General features: G+C 41.3%; 1 protein-coding gene across 11 annotated transcripts in view; it reads left to right on the top strand.

Moving 5' to 3' along the window:
- LOC121079623 (transmembrane protein 132B-like) overlaps positions 1-14,954 on the top strand; it is a 252,359-nt gene that overhangs the window by 210,055 nt on the left and 27,350 nt on the right. For all 11 annotated transcript variants that reach the window (XM_040577156.1, XM_040577160.1, XM_040577158.1 and 8 more), the window contains one exon: positions 727-870. In XM_040577156.1, the coding sequence (XP_040433090.1) occupies positions 727-870 (144 nt within the window). The remainder of the gene's footprint in view (positions 1-726; positions 871-14,954) is intronic.

Here is a 14,954-nt window from a genome sequence, read left to right as displayed (position 1 = left end):
CTCATTTGGAGTAATTAATCAAGCTGCAGCCATAGTGAGACGCAGAGGAAGGCTGTGTTAATGGAGTCATTAGAGTGCCAGCACTGTGAATTCATCAGGATTAGAGATAAATGTGGTAAAACATCTCTAGGTGGGATTTTGATGGGGAAAGATTAGAAAAATTGTATATGGCATTGCTTAGTTTGTAATACCCTACCTCACGCACAGTGTTTCTCATTGTGCATTTATGTCCAGAAAAGGGACAACTGGCTCAGCTGACAACTCTTTCAGCTGAAACAAAAAGGAAAAAATGCTGTTATTGTAATGCCTGGGAATCACCTCCCAAACCACTGCCATGGTTTGGGACATAAGGGTGCAATGAGGTGCTGCCATTCTCTGGAGATGGTGCTTGAAAAGTGCTGTGGTTCTGTCACTCTGCAGGTGTGTCTTCACGCGTAATTGTGTGACGGATTTCATTTCCACAGCAGCCAAACCTGTAAATTGGCTCCAATAGAGTAAATCTGTATGTCTGTCAAAACCAGAACTTGGTGGTCCAGACACAACTTCTAGCTTAAGAAATTGTTATACCACTGCTTGCAGGGAGCTCACAGGGTATGTGCAAGGAACCGTTGCTCCCTGTCCCTGTCCCTCTCTGAGGAAGGGTTTTGGTTCTATGGTCTGACACCTGCAGCTTTCTTATGGTTTTTGCTTTTCTAATGCCCATCCTTTAATTGTGTGTGCATACAGGACACGGAAGTCCTTAACACGGCCATCCTGACGGGCAAAACAGTGTCTGTTCCAGTCAAGGTCGTTGCTGTGCAGGAGGATGGGTCGGTGGTTGATGTTTCGGAGTCCACTGAGTGCAAATCGGCTGATGAAGACGTCGTAAAGGTAAGGCACCAACAAGAGGTGGGCATGAGGAAAATGTGAGTTTTCTCCCTTGTCTTCACCACCAGCACCACCATATTGGGTCCTAGCCTGCATTCTGGATTTAACGTGGACTGGTTTTATACAATCATAGCTGTTTCTGCAGTGATAGGTATTTCCATTGTGCAATAAGGAATTTGATTTCCAGAGGTTATGCAGGGTTAGCACATTTCCACAGACTGATGTGGAGCCGTTTGTGCTGATGTCCATACGGTGTGGCAGAGAGGGCCAGGGATGCTGCGAGAGCAGTCCTTGTCTTTCTTCGCTGGCCAGCGGGTGCTAATGAGAAAGAACGTGACTTTTGATACATCCCACATGGGAGAAGTCAACTTGCCACACAGGGACCTTTATTCTTGTGTGGCTTTTCTGCATCCATTATTAAATAGTAATAACACAGTATATTGTAATAGTGTACAGCAAAGCAGTACATGCTTCTGACTGCATCACCTACTTTCCACTCAGGAGTCTCCTACAAGTACTGAACTTTACCGAAATCTGGAGGAGCATGACAGAATAGAAAATAACAAAGATATTGCAAAAATCCTTAAAACAAAAGCTGTGAACTGTTAAACATTTTTTTAATATAATGTGTTCAGCTGGTTTTCGTTCCACAGCATTGAGATGAAAACAGCTTTAATTTAACTTTATCAAGACATTGACTGTATGACTTCTGACACATTGCACAGCTTTCAGCTTTTAGCTCATTATTATTTTTAGGCATAGAAGAGGTACTTTTGAACATCTTTAGTAGATTTATTTGATTTATTATGTGGTTTGAGGCTGTTTTTTGTTGTTTTAAATGAACATCGGAATTGAGTACAATGGCTTCTATATAGGGCTGTTTTCTTGTATTCTCTATGAATTTCTTTGGGTTGTCCTAGAAAGATGATTTCTTTTTCTCAATTCCAGGAAAATACAGTATATTATATAAAAATGCTGTAAAAATAGGATAGTATACTCATCCTTTTTTACATATAGTAATCCTATAACCTGTAGATCTTATAAACTCTGGAGCTCTGAAAAAACAAGTTCCTCATATTCTGTCTGCTAACTGTGTCATGTCTGAATGTATCCCAGGCCTGACCCGGTCCCTTTTATAACTACTTTTAAAAGGTCTCTTCAGGTTGCATTTGAAACCCACATCCTATACCTGTGTACTTTCAACCTATCAATGTAACCTCTTTCTAGATAAGACTGCAGAGGTCCTAACAGATAGCTTGTATTTGTCAGATAATTTTTCGTGTTCTGTGTCTGGCTAAAGAAATGCACACAGCAAAGCTGTCATTTATTTTGAAGACCATATGCTGGAATGAAAAATTCACCTTCTTACTTTTGACAACTCTGAATGAGCTTGTTAGTGGTATTTAAATGTTCTAAAACAAACATCTCACAAAGAAATTCCTTTGCAGTTAAAGTGCTTACAGAGCAACTGTACATTTCATAGAGATATCCTTTTTCTGAGACTCTCAGATGAGAGATGACATCCACTTGATCCTAAGTAGCTATAGGAAAGACATGATAGGTTTGGGCAAAAGTCTTGGTCAGACAACCTCTGCTTGCTTCCAAGTTTTTTCATGAATGTTTTTATCTCTGTTTATCTTGAAGGCAAATTATTCATAAATAAGATTCAAGTTATTGAGAAGAGGCATGTGTGCAGCTGAATCCTCAGGGACAGAGTGACGCCTAGCACTTCTCAGACCTTAAAACATTTTGCAAAGGAAATCAGTGTAATAATCCCTTTTCGTGAAAGTGACTGTTCCAATGTTTGCCCTTTGCCAGTGATGTGGAAGAGGTTTCTTGAATCTCTAGCCTGAGCTCCAGCTTCTCTATTTTATGTTATATATTAGATGGGGAAAGAAAAATCACATTTTGTTTTTCTGGTAACCAAATTTCCTTGAGAGCCCTTACCAGAAAGGACATGAATGAATATCTTTGTTTATGACTAATTTAATTGTCATAGAAGCAGTTTCTTTTGATAAATTTTGCTGTTGTTTTTTTTTGCTATTTACTGTACAGCTCTTTGTATCTGATTAGTGGCTATTATTTATCAGTTTACAATGAAGTGCTCGTGTTATAAATTCAAGCACCAAGTTATATATCATCAGTATATTATTGCTCAGATTGTCTTTTCTTTTCTTTGTACTTCAGAAAACCAGATACCGATCTAAAAGATTGTGTATGTGGACTTTTGTTTCTATTAATTGGATTTCTAGTATTTCTAGGACTTGCTGTAGTTAGAGAATGCTAGACTGAACCAGATACAAAAAGGTCAGGAAAAGGACTCCCCTTCCTCTTCCACTAATAAAATTAGTATCTGCACATGTTAGGGAGATGTTGCATTTCAAAACACTGCTTGTTTAAAGTCCATTTAGTTCAATCAGCAGTTGTCCATATGGTTGTCCTGTCAAAGCTGGGTATGAAGTTGTTATGGTTCCTGAATTTAAGAGGTCCACTGAAGCTTGCAGCTAAATAATACTTGGCATGACCTCTCTGAGCAAAGACAAGATTACCAGTTGCATTTGTGGATTTATGCACTTCAAGAAAGCAAAGCTCTTGCCCTTTGACCATCTTCCTTTCTTGCTTTTTTCAAGATGGGTCGTATTTCTAGGTGGAAGTAGACCTGTTCCAAAGCACCTTCAAGTTGATGTGGGTCCTCCCCCTTTCAATGATTTGGGGAGAGCAGACCGAAACACTAGGCAAAATTCTGCACAGATTTTACAAGATTTACACTGTATTTTCCCTCACCCCTCTTCCCTTATTTTTTTTTTTGGAGACCAAGTTGGGTGTAAATCTGGTCATCATCTGTAAAATTATTTGCGCATCAAATCACTGACAGAAGAGTGCCTCTGGGACTCTTTCCCAGACCTGATATCCAAGGCTATTGGCTTAATGCATGAAAACAAGAGGTCTGAGTGTGGTCTTCACTGAGTTCAACTTGCCCCATCCTGGTGATAGAAAGGGTCTCAAAATGAGAGTAATGTTATTTTTGTGAAAATTACAACACCGTTATAATGGATTTTAGTCACAAATTACTGAGAGGTACTCTCAGACTGAATGCTATTCAGGCATAATTTTTAACTGGAAATACATGTATTGGTTGCAAGATTGAATCCATAACAATTAATTAGCCGAGTTAAAATTTAGTACAAGCTTTATGTGCCTGTGTTTTTTCATAAAAATGCATATTCCCTTTACAGGCTCCTTTGATAAACTCACTATTGACTTTGCTTCCAGATTTGTGTTACCTTTTCTATATACGTTGTACTGCTAAACCCTCTAATAAGGGTTGTCAGGCATTTTGGATGTAATTGCCTTATCTTGAGCTTCTTTTCACTGTTAATTCTGCCTTTATTGTTTCTTTTGTAATTGGAGAGATATTCATATTCTTTTGGGCAGAACAGAGTGTTGCATTCTTAACCTTTTATTTCTGTTTAATAGCTAATGATTTAATAGACAATTAATGAAACAGTTCTTTGATCACTGCTCTAACACCATTATTTTCATTTAAGACACAATGAACTGAATCTAGCTTAAATAGAAACAGACTTTGGCCCAGGCTATTATGTATTTGTACAAAATGTGCTTATCTGGGCAGCTACCTAGGTATCACATTGATAAAAATACTACTCAGAGATGGTCAAACAGATAGATGCTGAGTGATTTATTAGTAGACAAAAGATGTGAATCCATCCTGTCCAAAGCCATATATCTCCTCCGCATAACACTTTAATAGCTTCCCAGAAAGAGAGTATTTCAGTCCTTATTTTTCAAAGCCTACATAATTAGTGGTAAATATAGTGAAACACACTCATTACGTCTTGACCTTGCATTTTCCAACCTTATTGTGACTTGATCCTCAGCGGAGTTGACCAGATCAACTTGTTCAGTTGGACTGCCATCCCTGGTCCCTAAAGTTGCTGCTCCCTACAGTTTGACACAGGTCATAATGCTACCAACTATTTTACCTTGAAATGGCTTTAAAAATGTAAAAAACATTTTAAAAATTTTAGATGGAAATATTGCTCTGAGTCAGAGAAACTCTGATGTTTATTCCATCATTGAAAAGGGATGTTTAATGTTTTTGGCATTTGAAAGAAAAGATTGCCTTTATGATTAAGGCACGGAAATGCTTCTCAGCATTAATTTCCATATCTTTTGCTGATTTCCTGTGTAACTGTGGGAAGTCAGTCATTCCTTTTGGAATCTCACTTCCTTATCTGCAAACAAGTCTGAGAAAACATCTTTTGCCAGCCTCAGCTTGCCTTATGTAATTTTTCAAGCTACTGTCGACAAAATCCTTATCTCCACAAATCCCATTAACTTCAGTGGTCTTCTGCCATGGACCCTCCTGAAGGACTTCTCCCCAGGAGTCCTGCTTTTCCTGCAAGCCAGAGCTAAACAGGGTGGTGAAGCTGAAAAGAACGAAGTGATGGCAACTTGACAAATTTATGCACAAGCTACTCAGCTACTCTGGTGATGGGTAAAACACTGAGAGATAAAGGAGCTGTAGCATGGTAGGATGTGCCTTTTCTATATGTGTGCTGAACCATGGGGCCTCGGTCTTCACAGGTGGGAAAGAAAAGGATTAAAGCAGTTGTATCATGGCAGAGACCTTCTTTGCCCATCCATCTTTTAAGCACTGCTGAAGTTTTGCTGGCCTGTTAAAGTGGGTTTTGCTTGCTCTCCATCAGTCTTTGGGTCACAGTTAGAGGGAAGTCAAGTTAGACCAATGGCAGTGGTGGAGTGACGACCTTGAGATGGTTGTATTGCAGAGGGAAGTCTAACCTGAGGGGCCCTGGCACTGTCAATCTTTACAGCTTCTTAGATGCTCCAAGTAAGGTTCATGCATTACTTTGTCCTCCCTATGGAAGTGTCTTTAAAAGCCTGAACTGTAGTAATTTCACATGAAGAAAAATTTTCAAAACATTTTAGTTACGTGGTAGTCATAAACATCACCCACAAAGCAGCATCAAGTGAGAAAATTATAATGAGGACAGCTTCTTAGTCCAAATGTTTATCTCAGTAGTGTACAAATGAAAGAGAGACAGCTGCCCAATTAATTCATTCTTAGATTAGTCATATTTTCATGTTCTTTGCAAGTTACGCAGAAATTGACTGGTGGTACAAATTAATGTCTGCAGTAATTCAAATGGCTTCCATGGAGTTACACCACGGACTAATTTAGCCTAATTTTTTGTAACAGAAAAGGCCCTCAATTGAACAGAAGGGAGCCAGAGGGCCTCATCCTCCTCATTTCTGCCCACATGTAAAGTGCAGTAGAAACAGGCTGAATGTGCCCAGGCAGAGGCATACATTAAAAACAATGGTGCTGCAGTAATATACCATGAACTCTTCTGTGCAAGAATGCACTTTTCTTGTCAGCTTGCTAGAGGAAAGCATTTCAGTGAATTATTTTTCACCTTTTCATAATTTCCTGTCTAATTATAATGAAAGTCAAATTCAAACCATTCCTACCCCCTACTTTTCTAACACAAACCTTATCTTGAACTCTCCATAATTAATGCTAAAACAATAGAAGACCTAATTTTGCTAGCAGCAGCCAGCTAGGTTTTATCTAATATGCTGTAAAAATGGTGTAGGAAAGGCAGGAAAGGTAATAATAGCTGAACCAGATTAAATCTGTGGAAGGTTCTTCCCTCTTACAGACAAAAGCAGACGAGCGACTGAGGACCTTATTCAACAGCTGTGGGCACATTGATCTCTAATGCCAGCACGGTAGCTGCTACAAGGGACTCCAAAACAAACAAACAAGCAAGCAAACAAAGATAGGGAGGGATACTGCAGTTCTGTAATTTAGATGATACTGAATTCTGGGAACACTTCCCTGCTGCAGAGCCACAGCACGTTCTTAGGACAACTGAGAGCAAGAAGCACCTGCTTGCGGCTGTTTATGCAACGGTTTATGCAGGAGATCTGCAAACAAAGGCAGTGCTTGTCATTTGCAAGTTCTGCAGCTGCTTCACCATTAAAGTATGTGATTGAGAATGAAATGTACATAAAGTGGAGCTAATCTTATTTCTCCATCCATCATATTTTTGAGTGCCTATCACTTCATTACCTGAGAGCTTGATTTTGTGGACACTTGCTCAGAAATTAGCTTACTCTAGGAGTTCAAACTCTTTCTGGGAGCAGTGAAAATACTCTCTACTCGTTTATATGATGGATTTACTTTGGTGCCAGTTGGTTTATTACACAATTCATTTTGAGCTAGATCTTATTTTTTAAGTGATTTTTTTTTCCTCAATGCTGCTGAGTGGTTCAAGATTGACAGCCCTGGAGGCTTAACCACTCTGTCTTACCCCAGGGCAGGGGGCAGGTTGGGGCTGCAGCAGGCAGCTGCTCAGCTAGAAACCTTTTGAAGTGCAAATGTTTAATTTGGTGAGTCCATCTCCTTGCCCAAGCAGTCCTTTTAATCTCACCTGATTAGTGCCAGTGAATCAGTATCATCAGCTCCATGAAATCAGCTGGTAACAACCTCAAGTCACTGTCAGCTTCATTTCCATCCATCTTTGAGAGCTGGGAGGTGATGGACTCTGCAGTCCATTACAAATCCTCTGAAATAATGACTCCCCCTGATGCCTGGCACAGGGAAGATGCTTACGGCAGCAAAGTGTTCCTCAGCTGAACAGAAGGATTATTTAGGAGGATCCTGCCTGGGACCCAGGAGTCCTGGTTTACCTCTCTGCTGTGCTCCAGACCTCCTCTGTGAAGTTGCTGGTCTGTCTCAGTTGTGTCAGAGGGATGATGAGGATACAGCTGTCTCAGTAGGATTTACTGGCAAGAAACCCGTTAGAGATCTTGTCTTTGATACCTGCAGACAGGTATACCTACGTTAGAGCAATAATTAGAGATCATTGAGTTGCTTGAAATGCATTAAACTTGTAATTAGATCTTCTGGTTTCTAGTTATTTTGGCCAGAAAACACCCCCTTTGCCCCTATACAAAGTTCATCTTTATTAGTCATAAAAGAGAGGCAGGAGAGTGTGGCAGATCTCTCTGCAATATGTCGACTGTTGAGTTAAGGATTTTGCTTTTTGTTGAAATATCAGAGGTTCTGACATTCAGGTCACCAGATTCTGCTAATTAGTTTCAGAGCCAGACAAAGCATGATCAGAAAAGAGTAGCATAGCCACTTACTGATATTAAGGATTTGTCTCAAAAAACCACCCTTGTTACACAGCAACAGGTTGAAATCTATAGTGTTTTGTGAATGTGCCAAGCTAAAACTTCACGTTTAGAATCATATTTGCACACAAAACAGTTCCATGTATAGCAATAAGGATGCCAGTGAGGCAATCTCACAAAATCACATATTGAAGAATTAATATTCTGTACACAGTACACATTGTACGCAGCTTATAGCGAAATATATGTGTGTATTTTCCTGAAGTTATTTTTAAACACACACAGTCTTCAAAGCCAGCTTGAGAAAACAGTGTTTTGTCTGGGAGAGGATCCGTTAAGAACAGACCATACCGACATGTGCAATTACACAGATTTCGGCAGAGATGCTTATGGTGTCTTCCAAGGGACCAGCTGCTGCTTCAGAGAAAGAAAACAATTCTATGGCTTAGCATTTGGCTGCTCGGAGAGCAGAAATGCAAAGGGCATGGATCCCAGTCCTGGGAAACAGTCATTAGCCTGAACTGCGATATTGCTTAGGATAAACTCTGAATATTTTATACTCTTAGTATGCACATAGTAAACAGCTCAGTCCAGGCTCAGCAAAAGCAAATGTAGCAATAAGTAACTGTTGTTGGGAGAAAATGATGAACTTCGGGAAGCACTCCCTTGAGATACATAATAGGAGTTGAGGATGGAGATGATGAGCCTGACACACCACCATCAGTCTGAAGTGCACTTAATTTATTTGACTTAGAAGCACCTACCTTTGACAATAACCAACTCCCTTCCTCATCTTTGGAAGAAGGCAGTTTTGTTCTTGGTATATTTTTAATTATTAATATTTTTGCATTTTGATCGTACAGAATTGGAAACCAGAATGAGAACTATTTTGGTTTCCTTTATAGAAACAGCAACAGGACAAGAAATACATGTAGTTAGACAGCTGTGTGCCTTTGTGCATAAGGATTGGGGCATATCTGTGCTTTTGAGGGGAATGAGGAAAATCCAGCCATAAAGAACAGCAGCTAAATACTGGGTTAATGAGTTGGACGAGTCATTAAATAAGGATGAAAGAACAAAATGAAGTTATAAATGGTACTTCTTTTTCCATTTACAAAAGGTACAGGGAATGGAAGATTCTTGGTGGAGTGTTGCTTTTGTCCTCTTCCAGCTTTGTTACACGCTGTACTTGAGCATGCCTATCAGATTTGGTGGTTTAAAACTTCAAATTTGTTCAATTGGAAATAGAAACTAAATTCATTGCCTCTCCATTTCATAGCTCTTCAGTGGGGCATATTTGGAATTCTGTGGTGCTTGGCTGCGGATTTAAGCAGCTTTCCACTGAATTCAGTGTGAAAATGGATCACTGGTTTGATGATAATCAAAATTTTACTCCTTTGATGACTTTATCTTGAGGAAAAGCATTGGAAGTGGTAGTGACTCTAGAGCAAGCAAGCATATTGACCATGTTTTCCTCTTAAAATTGTCAATGGTCAAACAGCCACCAGTGTTGGCACTGATAGCACTGTACCCTGGAAGACAAACAGGAACCTCGGTCACCTTAGTACTTTGTTCCAGACACTCCTGTTCTGTTTTTGCTCCCATAATAATCGTGCAAATAGTCCCATTTACTGAGTGTAGGGACTACTCGTGTGAGAAGTGTTGCAGGACGTGGCCTTCACACGTTGTAAAAATGCATTTTAGCAGCACGTAGCCAGCAGCTAACAGGCTTGGCAGCTCCGTCAAAGGGAGTTCCAGCCTGCTTCTGCTGGAGAGCCCTACGGTGTCCTGCGGCTGTCCTCCGTCCTGCGCTGCTGAATAAACCTCCCTTAAACACAATTGCAGATCTGTCATGAGCCAGAAAAAAGGATGTATTGTAATAAATGGAGGAACAGTGAGCAGAGACATGAACTCTTGCAAGTGTCAAGAAAAGGCTGTTGAATACATGTATACCTTATTGAAGAAGATGTGGGCATTTATTTGAGTTGAATGCATTTATTGTTTGTGGAGTACTGACAATGTACTCAACACTGTATAAAAGTGGTGTGGACACAGTGCCTACCCTACAGATCTCACAGCTGAATAAGAGTTACACAGGGCTTGCCACAATATAGACGTTCTGGGAGGTAATCCTTTACTGAGTTACTTGTACAAATATCCAGAGCAGCTTAGCAGTGAGGAGGGGAATGACATTACCCAGGGAACAGAGAATGGAGATTGCCCAGCAGAACTGCCAGCAAGGGAGAGTTCTCTGTTGAGCTGCATTGTCAGAAATGATGAGTTCCTAGCAGGAAATGCTATCTACTATTTATATGCTGTATTTATACGCACTTTTCTGATTCCTGCTTCTGAGATTACTGTCTGGATTAAATTTGCAACCCCTCCCCATTGACTCTTAGGTTTCCTCCTGAAAAAATAAGAGAAAATCCTTGAGACACACAATTCTTCCTTAGATCTCTTACACTCAACATTATCCACTGCAGAGCAAAATTAATGTCTGCCCTTCCTTATTGTTTTCCTTCCTAATTCATTTCTTTCTGTAGAGGCTCAGCAAGCACCAATTTTCCAAGTGAGTTTTTAATCGCCTGAGCCCAGCATGATTACTGTCTTCCAATCTAGTTGCCATTTGATGCAATCAGCATTTCAGAATACAATGATTTTTTCTTCCCCAAACCTGAATGCTATATGGCCAGCTGATACCACTTGGCCTCAAAGGAACATAAAATACTGATAGAGCTGCGTGAAAGAATATAACCTTTGATTGTGAGGTCTCCCCCAGCCAAGTGTACCACGGTGACGAGAAACAGTTTCTTTCCAGAAATGGTGTAATATGGGGCACAAAGAAATTTATTATTCCAATACTAAGCACATAGGCTGGGGAGGCAGGGAGGGAAGACAGGAGGAGGACAGACTGGCAGCATGCTGAAGTATTTCTCACTGCTGGAATGTTTGCTTTGAAAGGGCCTTTCAAAAGTATACGTTGCCAGGGGAGATTTTCTTTCCATGTCTTTTATTGCCACCTCACAAATCAAAGATTTCAATACACCAGTACTGGAAAACTGCAGGCTTAAATAGTGCCTGCCATGCAGAACCTGTAGCCTTTTAGCTTTCCCCAACCTGTAGCGAGTTTAGCATGAAGGATTATCAGGGTAAAATGAGAAAATCCTTCCATGGACTAAATTACTTATTGTTGTGCTTTTACACACATTTTGTGCATTATAAATGCCAAAGCAACGTTTGCAAAATCACTGAGTAATGATCAGGACCAGAGTACCCCAGGCAAGGTCAAAGTAACACATGCAAAGAAAGGACAGAAGGGAACCGGTGGCTGCAGGCAGGGCGCTGTGCTGTGCTGGGAGCAGGCTGCCCAGAGCTGGGTCTCCTCCTTCCAGCCTGTCCCGTGGCAGCTCCTGGTGAGCCTCCTCCCGTGGAGGCCCTGGGATGCCTTTGCCCTTTTACGCACCATAACCCTGGGAGGAAACAACACCGGTACCGTGTTGTACTGTGGTGAGAGTGCTGTAACAGCCCGCGCTGTTACAGTGGAGAGCTGAGGAGCTGCTGGGAGGCTTCCCTTTGTGCTGTGCGTTGCATAAGGCAAATGCCCACAACCTGTGCATGTTTCCCGGCACTCTGCGGATGCCATGCAGCTCTAACTATTTAGGTTACAGCGTGTTTGTTTTTTACAATGTTGGTGGTGAGTATGGTTGTCTAAAGTCTAGTAGACAGCCATTTGCTAGGACCTTCTGTTCTTAGCAAACTTGACAATGTGGCTTGTTTAACTGCCTTATGTTATTATTGATATTTTCATCTTCTGTAACTAATTTTGCCGAGCAAAAATGTATTATTGCCAACTTGGATCTCCTTAATTCTCGTAAGAAAATGCCTCCAGCTTCAGCCCATTTGAATAATACACAGATGGTTTTGTACAGGATCATGACTTCTTTGAGAAGGTTGCTGACATTGTGTGAGCGTCTGTGGAGCTAGGCTGGGAATGGATCCTATTTGGTGAGACTGAAGAGATTCTGAAGGAGGCTGCCATTGCCTGTCTTTCAAATAATTGTTTTTCTGTCTGTCACTGGGAGTTCAGAAGGAGTCACAGCAAGCTCGTGGAAAAGCCTGAGGTACCTGAAAATGAACGTGATACTAAACAAAGAAGGCTAGGATGAGATTGAAAGAGAAGAAGAGAAGAGAACTAAGGAAAAGAAATATAAGGTATCTCTAAAAGCAGAAACGTAACCAGAGCAGCTCATCCCTTCTAGGCTCTCCAGCACAGTGCAGGACATGCACTGCCTGACCCCTTTGGGCAGCCTCAGCCACTGTGCACGGGCTCTCTAGGAAGGCACAGCAGATCCCAGTGCTGTCTAGGTGTCATCACTGAGTTGGCTTTTTGTCCTGGTTTCAGCTAAGATAGAGTTAATTCTTTTCATAGTGGCTGGTATGATGCTGTGTTTCAGATCTGGGATGAGAATAATACTAATAACACACCAGGGCTGTAGTTGTTGCTGAGCAGTGCTCACACAGAGCCCAGGACTTCTGCTGCCCTGCCAGCGAGGAGGCTGGGGGTACACAAGGAGCCTTTACCTTGGAGGGGATAGAACCAGGACAGCTGGTCCAGAGTGGCTGAAGGGATGTCCCATGCCCGATGGCATCATGCTGAACAGTAAAACTAGGGATTTATCCAGGAAGGGGCTGCTGCTTGGGGATCGGCTCGGCATCAGTCAGTGGGTGCTGAGCAGTTGCGTTTGCATCACTTGTATTTTTTAGTCTTTTTTTGTTGTTGTTGTTTATTTATTTATTTATTTATTTCCTTTCTTATCAAACTGTACTTGTCTCAACCCACAAGTTCTTGCATTTTTACCTTTTTTCAATTCTCTCCCCCATCCCACTGGGGGGAGTGAGCGAACAGCTGTGTTGTGCTGAGCTGCCTGCCAGCTTAAACCACACAACCTTTTTTACCTCATGAGAAATGAACCCTTTGCACCAAACCTTTTCCATGGCTTCTGAAGACTCTGACAGCACCTTGGAGATACTGTAAAGTTTGTAAGATGTAAGCCTCAAAGTGCAGACGTTTTCTACATAGCATGCCTCCTAAGCAGCACAGGGGACCAGAAGTGTGTTTTAGTTATTCTAGTTTGAATAAAATCTTTGCTGAATGATCCCCTTGAAGAGGGATGCATAGGTGGAAATGAAGTAGACTATAGATTGGGAAGGCAGATTATATCTGCACAAGAATGGCCCTTAATGCTGAATCAATAAGTGTAGATACCTGGCATTGGGCATGCGGTCACTAAAAACTGGCGACCTACTGCAGCCAGTCCGCATTAGGTAATGAGGAAGGCAGCAAACTGTAGAAAAGCAAACAGCTTACTAACACTGAAAAAGCGCTCTTTCAAGTTAAATCAATAGGACGACATCTATGACCTGCAAAAAACATGAGACTTTAATAGACTTATTTCAGTAAACAGAATCTAATATCTTTGGTAGCCACAAGATGACTTAGGAGATGCCTGCTGCAGGAGGATGCTGTGTTATAAAGGTGAAATTACTGGCAAGCAGAAATAATTTCCTGTAAACTCATGCACTCTCCCCTCCGTGAAAGTTTAAAGCATTTACATATAAGCACCATGTCAGTGGTGAGAACCTTTGTGTCCTTTTTCATGTCATCCTTTAGCAAACAGTAAATAAAGTGGACGTATGATATTCCCCAGTACCTGCCGCTCTGGTCAAAGTGATTTGAGTGGACAGACTCTTGTGGCTTTGTCAAAGACCAGTGCACGTCCAGGGCCGTGTTCTCTCTGACATGTCTGCAGGCACCAAGCCGGGACGTTGGAAGCAGCACTGGGCAAAGGTCAGAGGAACATCGTGACTCTGCCCTCCTGCTGCTCAGGGGCAGAAGACATCCTGTAGGAAGACAGGAGGTTGGGAAGAGCTTTCCAGTGCACTAAAAGCTGAAGAGCGTATATTTAAAGATGGCTTTGTGATAATTCTTCGTTAGGTGTTGAAAGTTCCTCAGACAACAGGGGGAGAAACCTTCCTTGTGGCTGTGTCCCACTGGATCTCATCTTCTGTGCAGGTGTAGCAAGCCCTCTGGCACTGACTCTGAGTGTAGCAGCTCTTAAACGTCTGCAAAGGGTAATCTCAGGCACTCATCAGCAACATAAATTAAGAGGATGTGGGGACCTCACTCTCTCATTACCCCTTTTGAAAGTCTTCAGGCCAGGTGAATAAAATAGATAGGGGAAGCCACATAGCTATAAGTTGTAAGAGGGACAAAAACGAAAGAAGAGCTGAAAAACCACTGAAAGAGCTGAAAGGGAAGAATATGAAAGCTATCAGAGACTAAAGTGAATGGACAGAAAAAGTGTATAGTTATTTGCAGCAGGTGTAGTTAAAATCCCAAACAAAACCTCACTAAGCCCTCCTTTGCCAACAGAAGTGGGAGATCAATGCAAGAAACTATTTGAAGTTTTTAGGATGAAATAGGGAATGAAGCCACAGAGGATGCGATGACAGCTATCCTATAGCAGTGTCCAATGTGTGCTTGCAGAATGAACGCTGCAAAAAACGTCCATGTGATGCTGGCTGAGAAGCCAGTATTAAGAAAACTCCAAGATCAGGGAATAAGAGAGGGAACATGAGTTTCTAAAAAAAATTCAAGGCAAAATAATCTAGAAAGTCTTCAGTGGTGTTTTCACAAAGATTATAAAACCCCAGTATAACACCTGTTACCTCGTGTAGTGCGTGCCAGGGACTCAATATTAGTTGCATGGGATTTCTGTTCTGTTCGGGCAGAAATGTGACAGTCATAGCACTGGATTACTTTGTCTCTATTTAATTTTGTCTCTCTGTTTAACAGGAATGGGGAAGGAAGTGTCTTCAGAGAACAATAGCACAAAAGAAAA

The sequence above is a fragment of the Cygnus olor genome, chromosome 17 (assembly GCF_009769625.2).
Source record: "Cygnus olor isolate bCygOlo1 chromosome 17, bCygOlo1.pri.v2, whole genome shotgun sequence".
In the NCBI taxonomy this organism is placed as follows: Eukaryota; Metazoa; Chordata; class Aves; order Anseriformes; family Anatidae; genus Cygnus; species Cygnus olor.
The sequence above is the reverse complement of the archived record's forward strand: the minus strand, read 5'-3'. Positions and strand labels throughout refer to the sequence as shown.